The 21645-nt window shown below is 30.5% G+C and overlaps 3 protein-coding genes across 3 annotated transcripts in view; 2 read left to right on the forward strand and 1 right to left on the reverse strand.

Annotated features, from left to right (window-relative positions):
* Positions 1-21645, forward strand: part of LOC139516491 (uncharacterized) — a 735418-nt gene that overhangs the window by 228579 nt on the left and 485194 nt on the right. The window lies entirely within an intron of this gene.
* LOC139516482 (geranylgeranyl transferase type-2 subunit alpha-like) lies at positions 458-20957 on the reverse strand. The gene is made up of 13 exons (XM_071306623.1): positions 20751-20957; positions 11125-11235; positions 9896-10020; positions 9477-9664; positions 8368-8565; positions 7606-7689; positions 7118-7200; positions 6579-6677; positions 5847-6013; positions 5337-5425; positions 4875-5009; positions 3296-3568; positions 458-2741 (listed from the first exon to the last, which is right to left on the reverse strand). The coding sequence occupies exons 1-13, from the start codon at positions 20751-20753 to the stop codon at positions 2569-2571; spliced, it is 1728 nt and encodes a 575-aa protein (XP_071162724.1). The 5' UTR covers positions 20754-20957; the 3' UTR covers positions 458-2568.
* Positions 12949-15287, forward strand: LOC139516504 (tubulin beta-1 chain-like). The gene is made up of 2 exons (XM_071306661.1): positions 12949-13544; positions 14370-15287. Exons 1-2 carry the CDS (start codon positions 13023-13025, stop codon positions 15201-15203), a joined length of 1356 nt encoding a protein of 451 aa, XP_071162762.1. The 5' UTR covers positions 12949-13022; the 3' UTR covers positions 15204-15287.

The following is a 21645-nucleotide window of genomic DNA, read 5'->3' on the forward strand; positions in this document are numbered from 1 at the left end:
GTAGACAGTTAATTCATAGCTATATCAATGATAATTCATGATAACATATAAGTGCGGACTACAGGACTGGTAAATCCATCGGGGAAGAAACTGCCACTGCTAAAGTGGCATCACTCCAGTGTTTGTAAATTAAATAATCATGGATCACAATTTTGTATGTTATAGATACTCATTCGTCTACAAAGGACTCATCAGTGACACTTAAATCAAATCTTATATTTTTCACCACAACAGTTTTAGCTATTACATATTATGATGTATTGCTTTTACCAGTTAGGTCTGTAATCTTCTAAACCATCATTCCATATGACTATATAATAGACCTTCATTGTTGAAGGCTGTATGGTGATCTATAGTTGTTAATTTCAGTGTCATTTGATGAGAGTTGTCTCATTGGCAATCATACCACATCTTCTTTTTTATATTTAGTAGATTTCAAGGAACAGAACAACAAAACTGAAGATAAATAAGTTTATTTACTAATAATTTGTATAAAGCCAACACAACAGTGATAGCACTACAGTAGATTTTATACCAAATACACATAAAAAGATTTGCACCAACATTCAAAATCATTGCACTTGTACATTCAACTTTGACACAAAAGTTGATTGGCTTTGAAAACACATCAAGGCCAATCTTATTTCAAAAAATCTTTCCCCTTAACCTCACTTCAAGTGAAATTAATATACCGGTACCTTCATAATACTACATTCACATCAAACATGATGATGAATTTTAACTTCTATGAAACATGTAATATTTGATATATAACTTCTTTTCATTGAAAAATTTAAATATTGTATGAAAATCAAACTGACTAGCAGAAACAAAAATACACAAAGCATCCAACTGATTCAATATCTAGATTCCCATTAATCTTAAATAGTTACAAAATCTAGAATTACAGATGTATGCAGCTGATGGTGTAAGCTGGTCGCTCAAGCAGCACAATTAAAGAAAAATAGAAGCAAAGTTGTATAAACAATTATGGATAAAATAAAATTGTAAATATTAATTTACGATTAAAAGATGGAATTTAGAGCAAAGGAATATGTGCACTACATTGTATATTAATCCATTTTAATCATGTTTCAAATCAAAATAAAATAGAAATCCCAAACATCATATTACCATATATATTACTGAATTGAGTAGGCAATTACATCCATGCTTAGGCTTAAGAGTATTTTCTGTCAATAGTGACAAAAAAACATTGTAATAGGAATACACCTGTACAAAAGGAAATATAGAGATAAGCCAGAAATTATTTGAAATCCCACCAGCTGCATTACCCATAAAAATATCCTTCAAAACCAACTTTTGAATGTCATATTGAATGAGATACATGAAAAATAATCAATTCAATAACTCACATGATTTGTTGGACAGTATACCATGAATAGGTTATATCTTTTGTAATGATTTTAACAAGACAAGGAGTGCAATTTCTCTCTCATGGTAAATTTCAAAAGTAACTATTGTACATGTATAATGTCATCAATTAACATGAATTATAATTCCATTACAATACAGAACATGTACATACAATTATCTGAACTAATGTTGGATGGATTATTTGATTCTAAAAAATAATGTTCCTCACTAAGGGATGGGACCCAGAGAAGGCACTTTCAAATCTCAACTATGGTTTGGGGTCACCAGTCATAGTGGAGATGTTAGTGAAATTTTTATTTGGCCCTACAGGTGGTTATCCAATTTATAAAGTGCCATTCATGGATACCATGTACATTTTCATGGAGGATTAAGATTCCTTTGTTTTAAACCAGTTAAATATATATTGTGACAATAATTCTTCATTTAAAATGAAACAAGTTGCCTTTCAAATAAGTTCAGTGCGAAAGCTGTGAAGATCCTGATTAAATAAGTGAATAGAGGGCACTACCCTTAAAGGAATGGTTGTACAATTTTAGAGTAGACTCGAAATAGACTTTGGAAGGATATAAACATAGATTCAATTAATTCCTCTGAACAGCCTTTGTGGTAATATATGGTGAAAATCAATATTGCAAAGGCCATTCAAAATATAATGTTCTGTTTTACATACCAAGTCTAAAGCTATAAAAAAAATAAAAAAATAAGGACCCTAGCAAAGGTTTTCATACATTTCATATAATATTTTAGTTTTATTAGGTTTCTAATTTTTAGTGGTTGGTGGTTCTGACAATCAAGAAATACATCATGTGTATAAATTATAATCAGTAATAAATGATACCATCTGTCTAAATTAAGCCAACTTGATAACAATTTGTTTCCCACACAATTATCATATATTATATATAAAAAAAAAGATGTGGTATGATTGCCAATTAGACAATTCTCCATGTTTATGTTTATTTCATAAGTTTGATTGGACCTTGCATTTTTAAACTACATTAAAAGGTTAACATACTATAAATGTATAAATAAATAAATAGAGATCAAAACAAATATCCCAAATATAAATCAATTTCAAAATAAAAAAGTTCAAAAAACAGAGCATTATATTTGAATGGCTTAATTTTGGTTTTATAAAATTAACCTTTTTATGAAATAGAATACTATATACTATGATGGTGCTGATGTACATTTATTATCATCTATAGAAAGCAGGGAAGGAATGTTTTTCTTGATCTTTGTGGCGTGGTCTTTGTAACGACACAAAGGATTTCCATAGACATTAATCTTCACTAAGCATTTGTTGTTCTCTAGAATATATAAATCTTCTGCACTATTCAAATCTGAAAAACATGTAGAAATCTATTTGTAATATTTATATAAATATCAACAAGGATAACAAAATTTTTAATTTTCTTAAGCTGTTAAAGGGCAATAGCTAGAATTTAAGACTTGGGACTGGCATATATCCAGTAAACGGTATTGCAGGTAAGCTCTGAGGATTTAGCATTTTGTGTGATCACATCGTAACTTCTTCTTACTATATTGCCCTGCAGTATATAGTTAAATTGATATTGGAAAAGTCTGTCAACAACAATTCATGCCATCTAAAAATGTGAAAAAGGGATATACTGGTTCCATAACTCTCAATTATAGTGTAATGTTTCCTATCAAAAGCAAAGTGAATAGCTCTCTTCAGAATTAAATAAATGTTTAAGGATTTAAGATAAGAAGTTTTAAATTTTTCTTTATAAAAACTTTTCTTAAAAAAGTTTTGTTAATACTAAATTGTTTGATATGAATACAAGAGATGTTAGTGTATGTCAATGAGACAACAATCATCCACTCAGATATTCAAAAAGATCTGTATCATCGTCATCTTAATTAACTTTCTTACCATTTATTTTAACAGATAATTCACATAACTGGTGACAGTGTTGTAATCCATCTAAATCTTTTAAATGGTTGTTATCTAGACATAAACACTTAAGGCATCTAAGATTTGAAAGTGACTTGACTGTGGACAAAGCATTATTGGAAAGGTCAATTGAGGTTAACAGTAACATCCATTCTGTATGATAAAGTGCAGTAAGTCCTTCATCTTTCAAGGACATTTCTCTTGCATTTTTGTCCTGAGTTTCTAGTATACTCTGAAGGATAAATTTGCTTTCTGAAAAAAAGTTGTTTAGAGTTATAGAGATACCAGTAAATTGTTGAAAGCATTGGACACTCAGAACATGATGTTTTAACAAAAATTAAATTCCATATAAACCATTGCGGGTGCATAAATAGTTTTAGGTTTTGTCGATGAATACACTAAAAGTTTGTTGATCATTTATGTTTAATAATGGAAAGTAGATATTGTGACCTTGAAATTTGTACAACAAAATCAACATGGTCATGTTCTTGCCAAGGGAGATTCTAATTTGGTGAATGTCAGACATATGGTTCAAAACATCTTTTTGTTGTTGTCTCAGTCTAGTCTATTAAAATTTAGGCTGTAACCTTGACATTTGACAGATTGACCTTAAAAGCAATATAGACCTTTAGTCTTTATTACATCACATTTAATTCATATTTTAAATTAATCACTTTAACTAAAATAGGCATTCTTAAGTGAATTTCCTCAAATACAACTTTCACAATTTCTAAAACTTATTTGGTCATACTGGATAAGTTCTAATTTTGTATTCTTAAAAGTCAAAAATTAAAAACCATATTGGAAAAGCCGTTATTGCCAACAAGGTCTCTTTATGTATTTTAAAACTGTTATCATACAAGTATATTATGATATCAAAATAGAGAGAGATATGCCAAGTATACAAACTAATTGTGAACAATTTGAACTAGAATTGCAAGTAAATCAGACAAAATTTGAAAAGTGTCATGAGAACAACAACAAGGTGATTCCAGAATGATGACTTAATCGTAATGTATTGTATACATGCACATAATTTGAACATTGAAACTGGAAGGTATTTAAATATAAACAGAAACGATAGAATATGTAATGTGTGCAACTGTGATTCTGTTGAAGATGAATATCATTTTATTTTAGAATGTATTGGATACAAAGATATTCGTATGAAGTATATCAAACCTTATTATTGGAGAAATTCATCAGTATTTAAACTTATACAATTGTTATCTGTTTGTAATATAAAAGAACTTAATAATTTTGGAAAGTATTTATGTATTGCCGAAAAAATTCGTAATCGTTGAATGTGTATATCATACTTTTAACTAAGATTGTTTAATAATGCTAATTAATATCATGCTTCTACATTTGTTTTTATTAATTGTATTAATTGCATATTAAAATGAATTACCTTATTGTAATATTTGTTGCTAATTATATCTAATGTAATATTTATTGTACTTGATACCTATTAGCAGTATTGCTTTTGGAATAAAGAATATATATCTAATGTCAGTAAACAAATATAATTCTACTTGAAACATGTGAAACATCTTACTTGTATCTCTGTAATAAGCCTCTCTCTTAAGGTCAACTTGTATCAATTGGTCTATGCATTCTCTTATTTCTAACTTGTACATGGAATGTGTTCTATCTATTGCCATCATCAGTGAAAACATTGTAAGAAGTACCCCTGTTAAACAATTTTAAGGATTAAATTGGCTCTTTTAAATTAATTAAATTGAAAGTGTAAAATAGGCAAATTAACTCACAAACAGAATTTTGCAGGAGGATTCGTACAGACAGAAAAATATAATGCCTTTAGTTACAACATAATAAGTAGGACACAAAAATACAGTAAACGACTTTCTAATCTAAGTTTTTGACACAAATGAGATCTTGTAATTTAAAGCACATATAACAGTTTGAAAATAATTGATCACTTTGTAAAATAGTTTAAAGTTGTAAACTCTTGATTGGTTTTTCTGTAAATTTTACAAAATAAAAACAGCAAACTTACATTTATTATCTGGTTCTACACCGTGTAATTCTTTAATGGATTCTAATTCAGTTTCTAAAGTGGAACTTGTAGCAGCACTTAATTCATTACTGTAAAACAATTATGTATCATATAAATGGTTGGTGTGTACAGACAAAAATAAATTAACATGCCTGTTTTAAAATGTTATGGTAAAAGTAGTTGAAAACAAATTCCTCTGAACTAAAATTGCGATGTCTGACAATGATATTGTCAATATTACCAATTTTGTTTGAGAAATAACTTTTTTTTTTTGCTAATTTTAACATGGGCAATATATTTGTCAATATAGTTATAAAAAAGTAAGTTAGATTAAAATGTTGACAACTGTAATGCTGGCATCATAGAAATATTTTGTAGTGGACCTTTGGCTGATATTTCAATTTTAATTGTGACATCAGTCACGTGGACACCATGTTCTTCTGGAATTAGAACATACCTTTGTTTACAAAGCAAACAAAGAAAGTAGTATTAAAACATGATTGGATGTACCTAAAACGTGATCCTGATTTAAAGTCTGCCATTACCCATGCCTCTTCTTGGTCTGCATCTATCTGCAGTCCTTGAGAAAACTGTGTATCTTTATCTATATCAGGTATTAGTGTTACTGATACAGAAACCTCTTTCTCTTCTGGTATACTTTCTGTTAAATCTTTTATCTATAAAATATATACAAAAAATTCAATATTCCCTTTTATAATTATATTGTTACAGAATAAAATAACCATTAAAAATGTGTAAACAAAGATATGGTCAAATGACTTCTCCAATAAGAATTACACAATTGTTCCTTAATAACTTAATATATCAGGTTATAATGTGAAATCAGTAATCATGCATTGAACCTCTATAAACTAAGTAATGATGGCATAATTATTACAGACTAAGATTTAATCTATTCAGACAACAATAAATATGTAAAACTTTCATGAAATTTTATATGACTTCTTTATAATAAAACGACAGTAACAAGAACAAATTTTGAAAATCATATTTTTCAATTTTTTGGTATTTTACTGATTAATTAATGGAGTATTATTGCAGCTAACATATGCATTCAATAGAGGATTAAAGGTTTTTTATATCATACAATTACTTTGCAGTGGCTGATCCAGAAACATTATAATTGAATCGATTGCATCAGACTGTTGCAAGTATAAACATGGATGTGTGGGTCATATACACCTGTTAATAAGAAATTGAAAAAAACCAAACCCTAATTACCCAAAGTACACTAAACGAAGAACTTCCTGTTGGGGTTTTCCATTGTCCAGCTACAGATTTTCCATGTATACTAAGTATTAAACTGTTCCCTCTTCCAACCTGTTCAAAAGAAAGTTCAATATGTTAAATTTTACCATTTCTACCGGGTAATCATATTTATTAACTCTTTAAAAGAGCAACATACATGTATAATAATAACAAAATCTGAAAAAAAACATATAACTCATGTGAACTTCAACAGCTTAAACCCTAAAACGGTCATAAATGAGTTTATTAGCTACAAGAATACATGATATGGTTATCATGAATCAAAAGGCTTTTCTGTGAAAGATTGATTAAATGTGGCAGAAAAACACAGTGTGTCAAGTAATTGATATAGTACAATATTATGTCCTACTTATGATGCCATAATTCACATATTATTGTTTTCATGACAAAACTGCCGTACTTTAACCTATAATGGTTTACTTTTTAAATTGTTATTTGTATGGAGAGTTGTCTCATTGGCACTCACACCACATCTTCCTGTATCTATTTACCATAATTGGTCTTGTTAATAAAACTGTTATTCTTTTTGTCTTTCTAGAAGCATGAATGCAACTTATCTGCTGCTTTTTCTTGCCTGTAAAATATAATCAAAAGATATCATTCAAAATCAAATTAGAATTCAAGAGTCTCTTTGTATTTAGAGCCAATGTCACATTCAAGGTATGAGCGAGAGCTATGCTGAATTTAAGAAGTTGTAAAAGTATGATGCCATAACTTCTGTGTTCTTCAAGTTCAAAGGGATAATGTAAGGTGAACTAATAAATTTTTAAAAGAGGAGAGCCTTGAAATCCATTTAATTAATGAAAAATATTGTCTAAATTGATGCTGAGAGTACATTCAAAAATAATAATCAATGATGCATTACAGTTTAAATGTACATGTGCAAATAATAAATTGTGTATGTTGTTAAATTAGCATTTCCCAATGTTCATAATAAAGCAAACTCCATCTTCCATGAAATATTTTGAGTATAACAAACCTCTGCCTAGAAGCCATCTATGATAAAACCAAGCACTTTGATCATCAGGATCTGTAAATACTGCATTCTGAACTATTTCAAATTCTAAAATGTAAGAAGAAATAAGTATCAATGTATGTTTTATCACACTACAATGTATGTTTTATCACACTACAATGTATGTTTTATCACACTACAATGTATGTTTTATCACACTACAATGCTGTTTACCAATCTTCTATTTGTCTTTTCCATGTGGAAATTAACAAAAACTAAATTGTGTCTTCCTCAATGGTAACTTAATTTTAAACTTGTAATTAATCGAGTTTAAAAGTGTATGCATGCCATCATCTATCTTGGAAAGGAAATATTTTTGGGTCTTTTATAAAACAGCAAGACATTAGAAATATAATATAAAATACTATATGGACTTCCAGATGTCTCACATTATTTTTGTACTGAACCTTATGTTACCTCAATGTTGGGATTTTTGTTTAACTTGTCATTGATGGCAGCCATTTAGTTGTTTTTGTAATAATATGAGACAGGGGCACAACAACACTCAACAAAAGGACAACTGTTGAATCCTTCATAACTGGATAATATATATCGGCATCTGTAACTGTTATGTATGATCACTTACAATTATGTAAATTGTGTATGTATATCTTCCTAACACATCTTTTTATTCATAACAATGAATCAATAACCTAAAAATCATTTGACAATCCATATCTTTCTTTTAAAACAACCTATATCAATGACCTCATATTAATTAGTGACCTTTTAAAATGACATCTTCTTGTACCCATGCTGGTTGTGTTGGATCAGGATGTAACATGGGTAACAGTTTACTTCTGTAGTGCCAGGATGAATAGTTAGAGAAATTTGTGGTTATCTTTTGTGTAGTAAAACCTAATTCATCATCAAGGCTCACTTCTGCCATCATGACAACAAAACGTCTGTAATCCCAACAATGGACTGGAAAACAAAATAATATTGTCTGTAATTTGACCTGTGAACTTATTTATCAAAGGCACGATGACACTGATGTTTTATATTGTTTAATAAAGTTACTGTTATAACCTGTTTGTTTAGTACAGTAAGATTTGCTCATGTAAAAATAAGTTTCAGACAAATTATGTGATTTTGTTTATATTGAGATGAGCATGTGTGAAGATAATTTTCAGATTGAATAAAGTTGAACACATTGATGTATAGTTTAAATAAATCAATACATAGCAATGAAAGATATCATTGCACACTTTATGATAAAAATTTATATGCATCTGTCAGAATGTTAAAATTTCAAGTCAACCATGCATTGGTAATAATTACAACTTTGAGTTTTTGTCTTCTCATGACTTTTTGTATGTGCTTATAATTAGTGTCCAATTTGATAAGAAAGACTTTTTCAAATGGTTTTAATAGCTTATTCTCATGCTGTCCTGTTTCATCACTGTCCCAGTGTAGGGAACGTTGAATGTTCTTAAACATGTTTAAACCTGCAATATTCTGTATGTGGAGATATGAAGCCAGGAGACAAATTTGATGGTTTGTTATTGGTTGCTGTTTGCCATATTTGTTTTCCTTTAGTGTATTCAGGAATAAATCAGGCAATAAGTTTTCTTTATTGATTTTTACACCTTTATTCTGGCAGTGGCCTTTTTAAGAATACTATACTGAATGGATTTTCCTCCTTGTTGAAGGCTGTACAGTGCCTTACAGGTTGTTTACATATTCAGCCTTGGTATTTGTCTCATTGGCAATCATACTACATGTCCTGACTTATTGATGCTGATTGTGATACATGATCATGCACTGATTTCTAATATAGCTTCATTTTTTACAGCACTAATCAAAAATAAAATAAAAATGATACATTTACTTACAGTTTCTTTCATCATAATCTAAGAAAGTATTGCACAGTTGTAGTTCTCTATCCCAGTCTGGTTTGGGCATGTTCTCCATGATAAAAGTTCTGTGGTGCCAGGTACCATATGATTTAGGATTTACCTTTAAACAACTCTCCAGGAAATATAACTCATTCTCCATTATCTTCTGAACCTCGTCCGTTTCTCTGTAAGTAAATATACATTTGTAAATATAGTTTCTTACAGAAAACAAAAATTCACTTTCAAAGTATGTGAATTATGGAAGTAATTAAGTAATTTAATCATTCAAATGAGACAAAACATAAATAAATTTTAAAGATTTTGAAGATTTGCTTGCCCTTCAGGAAATACAGTCGATGCTGAAAGGCATAGTTTGCAGTAGCCTTCATGTAAAATGTGATTATGATCGATTTTACCTGGTCTGAAGGAAATTAACAAATATTTCTTTTCTAAAGTTCCATAGTGTGTAAAAGTCAGGGTTAACAGCAAGAATTTCTCCTGTTATCTTCAATCCTTCTTCATCATATTCTCCATTTTCTCTCTGTAATTATATTATCAATTTTTTAAATATATTATTTTTCAGATGTAGATCACCATAAAAATTACTTCTACTGATATTCAAGATTAGAAATAAAATCAAGCTGTTAAAGTAGAGATGAATAAGTTAAAACGGTGTTGGACAATAAAAAGGTTCCCATTATGCATGATATGTAAGAGGCGTATGTAAATCACAAAATACAACTTACAACTTTCTATATTGAAAGTCTTTTATTCCTACAGTTGCATCTGCATCAAGTAAATTCAATTAATCTAACAAAACTTTCATATTTTTTAACTTTTTTTAGTGGGGTCTTTTAGTTTAAATAATCTGACAGTGTGAGTCAATTTCTGTTCTTGAATAGTTAACATTTGATGACCAGTGGATATTATATATGGTTCTTGGTTGATACTTGTCTCATAGCTAATCATACCATATCTTTTTAATTCAAACCGTAATAAATTGCTTAGCTGAGTGCAGCCTGATACGACTGCAGAGGTTGAAGCCTGAACAGCTGGGGCAAATTTGGACACAATATTCAAGCTTGATACTGTCTGAATTTGGATTGTGATCAAATTTTTTCTAACAAAACATAAGTGTCAAGATCTTACAAATATATTGCGCAATACTGTGCAATAAAAGATTCTTCTTGAAATTTTTCAAAATTTAAAATTGAAAAATTTTGAGAAAAACAATTGGAACTCCCCAAACTTTTGAATCCCCCCTTTTAGCAATTCCCCCACATTCAATCCCAGCATTTCTTTTGTAGTATGGAACCTTGTGGTAGAATTTCAGAGAAACTAGAAAAATGCTAGTTTTGGCCCCTTTTAGGCCCTTTATTCCAAAACTGATGGCACCATAACCCCCAAAATCAATCCCAACCTTCCCTTTGTAATATTGAACCCTCTTGAGAACTTTCATAGAGATCCATTCTTTTTAACTAAAGTCATTGTCTGAAAACCAAATGTGTCTTCGGACAACCATGACGACGACACAGACGCAGACAACGACAACATCATACGATTATACGATTCCCAAAAAAATTTTGTGGTCGTATAAAAAAAAAGAATGCAACGCTCCTTATCACTTGCAGTTTTTAAATCTTACCTTTTTAAATGCAGCTTTTGTGCCAGCATTGTAAAGTTTCAACTTTTTCTCTCTTTCTTTTCTCTTTGCTTCCTGTTGTTCTGCAGTAGTTTTCACCTTTAACCTACCATGCTGAAAAAAATAAAACTATAATTTTTCTATTCATTAAACTTATAAACTCATTGATTAAAAAAATAAAAAATGTTTCAAAATTGTGACATGGGCTAATTAGCATGTATATACATATAAAACTATATTTCATTTTGAAAAAAACTTTAAAACTACATTTTTGTACTTATTATAAATGACAAATGGGCACGATTAAGTGAGAAGAATGAAACAGAATTAACAAAATGTTGATTTACCCACTAAAAGACAAGAATGAAGTCAGACAATCATGTACACCTAAATTTCAATTATAACATATCTAGTAATAATGCATTTGGAAAACAAAATCAAAAGGTAATGAAAACAAACAGAATAGCCAAAAGCTATCAACTGCTTAATAAAACCACTTTTTGAAAATTTCAGTAAAAGTAATTGAACCATATTTCCCTACAAGTTAAAAAAAAATGCTATGGAGATCCTGCATAGCTAACAAATAACTACCCTAATCAGGTAACAGATAAAATAAATTGGCTTTTTCTCTCTCATAAACAAAACACAAGTTTCATAAAAAAATGTGATACATGTACAATAAACGGAAAATACCATATTGAATTCCAATAAACAAGTAACATTAGTAGATAAATGTTTCTATAAACTTAGAACCCCAATATATTGACAGAATAAACATTTTTGTATGAATCATTGTTAAGTTCAAATTTATATATAAAAGTTACAAATCTTTAAAAAGGTATGTGATGTTTGTAAATAAATATGACCAGAATCATATAATGATATATCTTTGTACATGACCAATCATAATGATTCACTTAGTCAGGTGTTAGAAGATTACCTTTGATTTGTTTACTTAGTACATGCACTATAATAACTGATAATTGTGAATCAGCTGTCATTCTTCTCATATTTACTTGTATAAATAAAAGATGATGTGGAGTATATGACGATAAGAGGACAGCTAAACTTTTTTTTTATTATAACTTATAACATCACCCATTTTGATAAGAGTTTATCACCTGGCATCAAGAAATATCACTTTTAGTTTTACTTAAATTCTTATTTCTTGTAGACTTCTCTGTGATATGTTAATGTATGTTTAATTTTTGCCTCTGAAATTTACAATTTGGAAGATATGTTCAAGTAAAGAACACATATGAAAGAAATGTGGGCATAGTATCAATGAGAAGCATCTCAAAAGCACAATATAAATTTAAAAAAAATAAACTTCCAATAATCTTTTACATTTTGTGTTGTTGAAGTAAAAATATGAAAAGTATTTTTTACTGCACAATACTGACATAAACTTATAATAACTTAGATGTCTTTTTATACTACATGTATTTATAATGTATACCCTGCATATTCTTGTAAATCTACATGTAATTAGTTACTTTAAACTTGTGATTTTTTTTTGCCAAGATTAGTGTTTTGGATTTTGACCAGTTAACTCTCTTTTTTTAAATCTAAAATTATTATTAACTTCCAAGTAACATTTGTATTCTAACATACAAGATATCACTTTGTTTTTATCATTATTTGTCACATGTTTATCAGATTAAGGTAGATGCAGGTAAGTGAGATACAAAGGTCATTTTCTGGAACAAATAAGTAAAATTAGCATCTGTATGTCCGCCTTTGTTAGATAATTATCTAACAACTACATCATGTACTTGTATAGATACATGAGTCACTGATAACCTGAATACAGCCCTAAATATAAACTATCTATCTAGGCTATAACTTCATTCTTCCTTACTTATCAAACAAAGCACAACATAAATTACAAAACCCAGACCATGCGGGAGATAGTACACTTACAAGCAGGCCAATGTGGAAACCAAATTGGTGCCAAGTTTTGGGAGGTAATTTCTGGTGAACATGGAATTGACCCTACTGGATCCTATCATGGAGACAACCCTAACCAGTTAGAAAGAATAGAGGTGTACTACAATGAAGCCATGGGTGGCAAGTATGTACCAAGAGCCTGCATGGTGGACCTGGAGCCAGGAACTATGGATGCTGTCAGAAGTGGTCCCTTTGGACAAATATTTCGTCCAGATAACTTTGTGTTTGGCCAGAGTGGTGCAGGAAACAATTGGGCCAAAGGACATTATACAGAGGGGGCAGAGTTAGTGGAATCGGTTATAGATGTTGTTAGGAAGGAGGCAGAGAGCTGTGATTGTCTTCAAGGATTCCAATTAACACATTCCATTGGTGGTGGGACGGGATCTGGTATGGGGACTTTGATTATAGGAAAGATCAGAGAGGAGTACCCTGACAGAATAATGAAAACATACACTGTTGTTCCTTCACCAAAGGTAACTAATACAATTATAACCAGAGGTGATTTATCATAGAAAAAAAAGTCAGGAACCTCCTACATACTTGTTGTTGTCATATATATGCATATCTTAATGTTTTAATAATTTAAAGAATTGGGTGTTTATGGAAGATATTTTATTGTTCCTGTTATATTCATTCAAAACTTTTACAAAAAGTTTAGAGCTTAACATATATATATATTGCTAGGGCACCTGTCAGTTGTAGAAGTCTATATGTTGCTGTCTTGATGCCTTAAAATGTTTTTCTTATTGGTTTCCTTTTTTCATAGATGATAGATATAAACAAACCACACTTCTACTTTTCTTAATTTTGTTAATCCCCTATTTTGAATTGATGAAACTTCAAACTTTGATCTTTTGTGTGTGCATTTTAAATTTGAGAAGGGCTGGGTGGATGAATACAAGTAGACCAATCAGTACTGTAAACACAAATAATAAATGATTTTAATTTCATCAGAGCTGCTTAAAAACAACTAAATTTGATAAAAGACTAAAACAAAGTCACATAAGGGATGAATCCAGTATTTGATAAAACAAGACAATTTATGTTGAAATGATTAGATTAGAGCTGATTACTATTCTTGTGCTTTTACAAACAATTTTGCATGTACACATTTATGAAAGCCATGAACTCTGTTCTGGACTTGATCAATTTCTTATTCCAGTCTGTAAAAATATGATAAAAAATTGAGACAAAACTTAAAAATATGGATAAATTTGCAAAAAATATGATTGAAATTGATATAAAATATGACAAACATGCATATATATCAAAATCATTATTTCAACTTTTTTTTACAGGTTTCAGAAGTTGTCCTTGAACCCTACAATGCCACGCTGTCTGTTCATCAACTAGTTGAAAATACAGATGAAACCTTTTGTATTGACAATGAAGCTTTGTATGACATTTGTCTCAGAACACTCAAATTGAAAACTCCATCATATGGCGATCTTAATCATCTTGTATCTCATACTATGTCTGGTGTTACAACTTGCTTAAGATTTCCAGGGCAGCTCAATGCAGACCTTAGAAAATTAGCTGTTAACATGGTTCCATTCCCTAGATTACATTTCTTCATGCCAGGTTTTGCACCATTAACTGCTCGTGGATCTCAGTCATATCGTGCCTTATCAGTTGCAGAACTTACACAGCAAGTTTTTGATGCAAAAAACATGATGGCAGCTTGTGATCCAAGACATGGTCGATATCTGACTGTTGCTACCATATTCAGAGGCAATCTATCCATGAAAGATGTTGAAGAACAAATGTTAAACATACAAAATAAGAATAGTCAATATTTTGTTGAATGGATTCCTTGCAATGTGAAAACAGCCGTGTGTGACATCCCTCCTACAGATATGAAAATGTCTGCTACATTCATAGGAAACAGCACAGCTATTCAAGAGCTATTCAAAAGAGTTTCTGACCAATTCACAGTAATGTTCCGTAGAAAAGCTTTCCTGTTTTGGTATACTGGAGAAGGCATGGATGAACTTGAATTTACCGAAGCTGAGTCAAATATGAATGACTTAATTTCAGAGTATCAGCAATACCAGGATGCTACTGTAGACGATAATCTGGGTGATGAGGAGTACGAGGAGGAGGAAGAACAAGAGGCTGAGGGAAATCAATAGAAAATTATACTCAAACCAAAGAACTTTATCTAACAATTATGTGTCAATTCTCAACTTTGATTAAAACATGTTCATTTGATCAGATAGGGCTATGTTCACTTCGATCATTCATTTTTAAGATTTTAGATGTTGACCATTCAGTGAATACTTGATTTCATGGCCAATGTCTGCATAAAACCCTACTTAAAATTTGTACTTTGTTGAACAGTTTAAAAAATGAAAACAACACATTATAAATTTCATGCGTCTGAAGTGGCTTTTTCCAATGTAGCTACATCAGAAATGCTCAGGGCAGAATATTTGAAAGCCAAAGATGTATAACAAGAATGTGTCCAAAGTACATGAATGTCCCACTCGCATTATCATTTTCCATGTTCAATGGACCGTGAAATTGGGTAAAAAATCTAATTTGGCCTTAAAAGTAAAAAGATCAACTAATAAGGAACATGTTAACTTCATCAAAAACTACCTTGACCTAAAACTTTAACCTGAAACAAACTTTTAATTTCTATGTTCAGTGGACCATGAAAATGGTGTGAAAAGTCTAATTTTGTTTTAAAATAAGAAAGATCATATCATAAGGAACATGTGTACTAAGTTTCAAGTTGATTGGACTTCAGCTTCATCAAAAACTACCTTGACCAAAAACTTTAACCTGAAGTGGGACGAACTGGCGGATGGACGCACAGACGAACAGAGGCACAGACCAGAAAACATAATGCCCCTCTACTATCGTAGGTGGGGCATAAAAATAGAAACAGTTGAAAGATTCTTAATTCACCTTTACCCACAAAAAAGAATGCAAATAACACTGAATCCACATGTGTGTACAGGAGAAAAATTCTAAATGTTCCCAATGTAAAATCATAATAATTCTTATGGTTTTGACCATATAACAAAAATAATATTGGACAAACTTTAAAAAATATAACTCAATAACTAATGCTGAGTGGTATAAGTGGTCGAACTACTGTATCATTAAGCTTGTCAACACTGAGGTTGTGAGTCCTAATCATACCTGTGACAGGTGCTTGACTCCAATCTTAATTGACTTGGATTGTCAGTTTTCTTACCAAAGGTTGTTATACCCTCCAGCTTCCTAGGCCTCCACCAATAAAAACAGCTGACTACCACAAAATAGCACAAATAGTGCTGAAAGTGGCATTAAAAACCTATCAATCAAACTTATTACATTGTATGTATTACAGCTGAAGATTATAACTGAAAAAAGTACATCTACAAACTAAAGAAAGATTGCAAAGCAAAATTTATGTAGACAATATAATAGTTGCCATTTTGTAGCCCATATTCGACACATAGAAGGTAAGTAAGTTCTTCTTGAATTCAAAATTGTGAAGAAAAGGAATAAATATATAGGACATAATGTGTAAACAAATCAACAACACAATACAATAAACAAAGACAGGTTAACAAAATGGTCTTCAATGTTAGGCAATGCAAGTGACAAAACATTCATGACATTTAGTATAATAAATTAAATAAAACATATCTTGTTATTCAGCGACCATCCACTTTACAAAGTCTTTGGTATTTATTAGCCTTTTATCGCATTTATATTCATATATTTAATAAGGCAGTGTCAAATACATACATGGATATTTGGTATAAGTATTGGTTTTAGGTTTATATTGATGGATAGTTTATACCAAAACAAATGGTCTTCAATGTTAGACAAGTATTCATGATGTATAATATAATGACAAAACATTCAGTATACTAACTTAAATACCACAAAACTCAGAGGGTGAAAGAGAAGATTGTAACCCCAAGAAAATATTGTCACCTGATGCTTGATTGTAGCCCCAAGAACACATTGTCAACTGAGGCAAAGCTACAATGTATGTGTTACCGGTATTTTTATATTATCAAATGAAAAGGTCTTTAAATCACTGTCATGGCTGTCTTATCATAATGGTTAAAACCACAGGACTTTTTTGACAGGTATGAAATTGCCTCAGTTTAGGGGTCCTGTTAATTATTTGTGGAAAATTGAAAGAAAATCAAAATTCTGATGTAATGAACATGTACTTAAACGCAGGTTCCTGCATAATATAATATTTTAGCTGGAAAACTGAAGGAGGAGTTAGATGGGAAAACTTCTTACCATGTCTAGAAAACAAAAACAGGGAAATATAGTATACAATGTACTATGCCCTACATGTTGACACAGGGACATGCAAACTGGATAAAAGACTCAAATGGTTGGATTGAACAGTAATAATGGAGAAAGTCTATATACATATCAAACTTTAAGATTTGAGATGTATATGAAAATATCAAATGGAAATACATTCCATGGGACACAGATGATGCACCCACTTGCAAATCATATAAAGTTATAAAGGGACATAACTAGAGAACAGTATAAGTGACAATAACCAAATTTGTTTTTGATCTGAGTTTTGTGGTATTTAAAAGTTTTGTGTAAAAGTTTCATAAATATGGGTTGAGGCAAATTTATACACATGTATTAAATTAAGTTAGAGAACAGAAAATGATTATTCCATTTGTAAACGTACATAACTCTGGAATGGTTAGAGTGACACCACCAAAATTTAAACTTGATCTGTGTTTTGTTGTAATTAGCATTGTGTATAAGTTTCATACCATTCAGTTGAGGCAAACAAAAGTATAAAGAGAATAGAAATGATTTTTTTTTACATTTTTTCCATTTGAGAAGGGACATAACTCTAAAATGGTTATAGTGACCACACCAAAATTCGAACTTGATCTGTGTTTTGTGGTAATTAGCATTGTTTAAGTTTCATTATATTTGGTTGAGGTCAACTTAAGTTAGAAATGCAAATGATAAAATCCAGGAATTTTCCAATTTGGAAAGGGGCATAACTCTAGAATGGTATAAATGATGCCACCAAAAATCAAGCTTGACATTGGGCATAAACCTGTTCCTGTTCTCTTGATTGTGTTGCCATGTTTATAAGTTCTACGATTTCCTGCAATTTCTTTGTCTGATCACCAAAACAAATATAAATAGCATTATAGCAATAATATGACGACACACATAATTTGCAATATTAGTCTGTTTGTGTTCATATTTTAACTACATAATAAAATGAATGTAACACTAATTCAACGTATCATCTTCAAGATCTGTAGCAAACAAAATGAGATGATTTGGGTGATGTTTAAATTCTTGTCTGATGCTAGAAGAATATTAGAATAATTTAATGTGGTACATTTAATTTCGTCACTTCAGGAATGAATTATAAAACAATGGATAAAATAATACTTCATTATGAAAAAAGTAGTAGATAGAATTTCTTTGTTTACATTGAAAATGTCTTCATAAATATAATTCCTAACGACAGGAACAACATAAGACATGTTGTCAGATAATTTATATGTGTTTCTGTATATTAGTTACATTTTCATCAAAAGTTATGCTGGGAATAAATTGTTTTGCAATTTAAATACGAAATATTTTATTATTATTTAAAGAAAGCTCAATTATAAACATAATCATTAAAAGCATAGATACAACAAAGAATAACATTTAAACAATCTTAACTAAAATTAATACTACACAAGTATCGAAGTATATGTGTTCCAAGGGGTGTAACTCTAGTGTAAAAATATAAGTAATTATTAACAGTAAACTAAAATCATGAAGCCAATAATGAAAGCTCCTCAAAAGTTATGAATGGTTTTAAGTTATAGACCTAACAGTTTTTTTAATGTCATTTAATTTTATTGGTAAACATGGTCAAATAAAAAATAAAAATTTATAACCTTTAAGTACATTTTTCTGTACTTTTAATTTTGCTCAAATGTAGAATTATTTTACAGACTTAGTCTTGCATGTACAGCCACAGTACAGGTAAAATCTGACTCATATTAGTCTATCATCCCAAACTGCAGGTTCATGTACAAGGTGTATGTATCAGTTGAGTATCAAACCTAAGCTTATTACTGCATGTTTCTCTTCTTAAAAATTCTGCATCTACTACAAAATTTGAAGAATCACCCCCATGACAAATCATACACTTTCTCCACATACACATGTACACATAATATAAACTTGTGTTTTATAATGTGCAATCCAATACAGCATTGTCAAATGTACATTTTTCCTTCTGTCTTCTAATGGTGACCACATTAGTTGTTCTAAAATATCAGTAACTGATAATCTGTTCCAGCCCCAAGTCAATCTGGCCCCAAGTCGATCTGTCCGAAGTCAATCGGCCCCACGTCGATCTGGCCCCACTTCGATCTGGCCCCATAATAAATGATAAGGAATAAACTATGTAGACTTTTAATCAGAATAAATGGAATTTGTAAAAAGTATCAATGATGGATGAGAACAGTATATATAGGAGTACTAGTAAGATGAAATATTTTCAATCCAATGGAACCTATAAAGTTTAACTCATCACAATGACTTGTTTAATCAAATCTTTAGTCTATTATTATAATTGGTTTGTTTATTCAACAATTGTTTGATGATTGTGAACTAAGGTAATGCCACTTGTACTCACTTAATTCAATCAAATCCTGATTGACTTGAGTTACGTAATTAACAAGGTACCCGTCTTTGTAGTTTGATCTTTTGTATTGTGTTATGTCTTATATTAATAAATTGTATCTTTTTTTTCAGGTAAAATCAGAGGATTTTTTAACAAAATGACAAAAAACCCTTAAAACGATAATGCCTTAAAAGCCATGTACTACATAGAAATAAAAAGCTATTAGCTACAAATTTTTTAAGAAAAACTGGAAATTTGAGGAATATTTTAATATTTTGGACTTAAAAGATACCGCTATTCTTTATCGATTTTGAACGACCAATAGCAAATAGCTGATTGAAACAGGAAGGTGGCGAAACATATTGAGAGAAAAGGGTGACAAATATCACTATATATTTAAATGTACTTTTTCGATCAAAAACGAACAGAATATTTATCCTCCTATTTTATACAACGACATAATACTCGGAACCTCTGTCGAATACACGAACACTAGTCCTGAAGAAACTTTGTTTATTTATAAAATATATTAATACTTTTGTTTGTCCTCCTGGCTAGCGGCAAATCATACAACATTTCTCAATTTGAGAAAATTTAAGAATTTTAAAAAAAAGTTTGTGTTTCAGCTTTGGGATCGACTTGTACCGTTGTGTATATAACTGTTTGTTATTACAAGTGACAGGATGAAAGACTTGTTAAGATCACAGTCATTTGCTGTCTAATGCTGATGTCTGTCATAAATTCTGTAATATACGTTTTTGATATAATTATACCCAAGAATCTTAAAAAATTATAATGAAAACATAATCAACATAGTTGTTTTATGCTCATCTGAAGAAAATATGTGTCAAAGGCCTTTTTTAGCGTACACCTTTTACATTGAAAGCTATGAATGTTTTTTCTTAAATTCAGTATTCCACGTTAAAGTATTTTTATTTTGCTTCTTTAAATGGTAATGAAATATCTGTTATCCATTAAGTCCAAAACCCCATGGGAGATTTACTGTGAACTGAAGTATGACAAATTAAAGCACAATCCTTACCATTTTTGTGGGATTTGACACTTATCAGGTTATCTTCCAGTCAGTGAGATTACTTGAATATACGCCCAGTATGAAGAATGTTGTATCAGCTAAATGTTATCAGTACATTTAGCACTTTATCCATAAATCAGAAGAAAAAATATCAGGAATTTGTCTTTCCGGAAGTACGGGCATTATAGATCTCCACGCAAAAGAACTTCTTATTTTATAAATATCAAACCGATATCGGACCTGTTAAAATCCGGATCAAGATCCAATTATGTTTTTTTCCTCAACAAATTCTGAGCCCCAATTTGATAAAGAAAAAAATAATGTTGTCTAGCAAATTGCAAAATTTTCTCTTTACCTCATAATGTTTAAGAGAAAAATTTGATTGATAGCAGCGAAAAACTAATAACAAAAATTGACCGCTCTTTGCCGCGGCGAAAAAATCATGTGTCCGACTCAGCTGACAAAAAAAACGTAACACCCCTTGAAGTTAAATGGTTGCTCCCTTAGGTGGAGTAAATATATTCTTTTGCTCTTTTTGACTTTTTTATTTGTTTTTCACTCTACACTTTTTTTTATCTAACTAATTGACGTATACAAGCGAGCACCATCTGCTTACAAGGCTTCTTTACAACTGCTACATGTCAATGCGTGTGTCCCAAAATAGTTTTCGTTGTTTCTGAAAGTTTTGTTAATCAGGAAATGACTACTTTCAAATGGCTCGTTTTTAGGGTGGATGTTTAACTTGACTTTTTATCATTCATCTTTTTCTCTCATGAAGTGGAGCGCTAAGCAAGTTTCATGATTTTTCTCAAAATCAAGGATATTCACGCAGATTCCAGCCTGCATAGAGGGGGGGCAAGGGGTTTAACTGTTATGCTGTTATGGGGCAATTTAATTCTTTGTT

The sequence above is a fragment of the Mytilus edulis genome, chromosome 1 (assembly GCF_963676685.1).
Source record: "Mytilus edulis chromosome 1, xbMytEdul2.2, whole genome shotgun sequence".
NCBI lineage: Eukaryota > Metazoa > Mollusca > Bivalvia > Mytilida > Mytilidae > Mytilus > Mytilus edulis.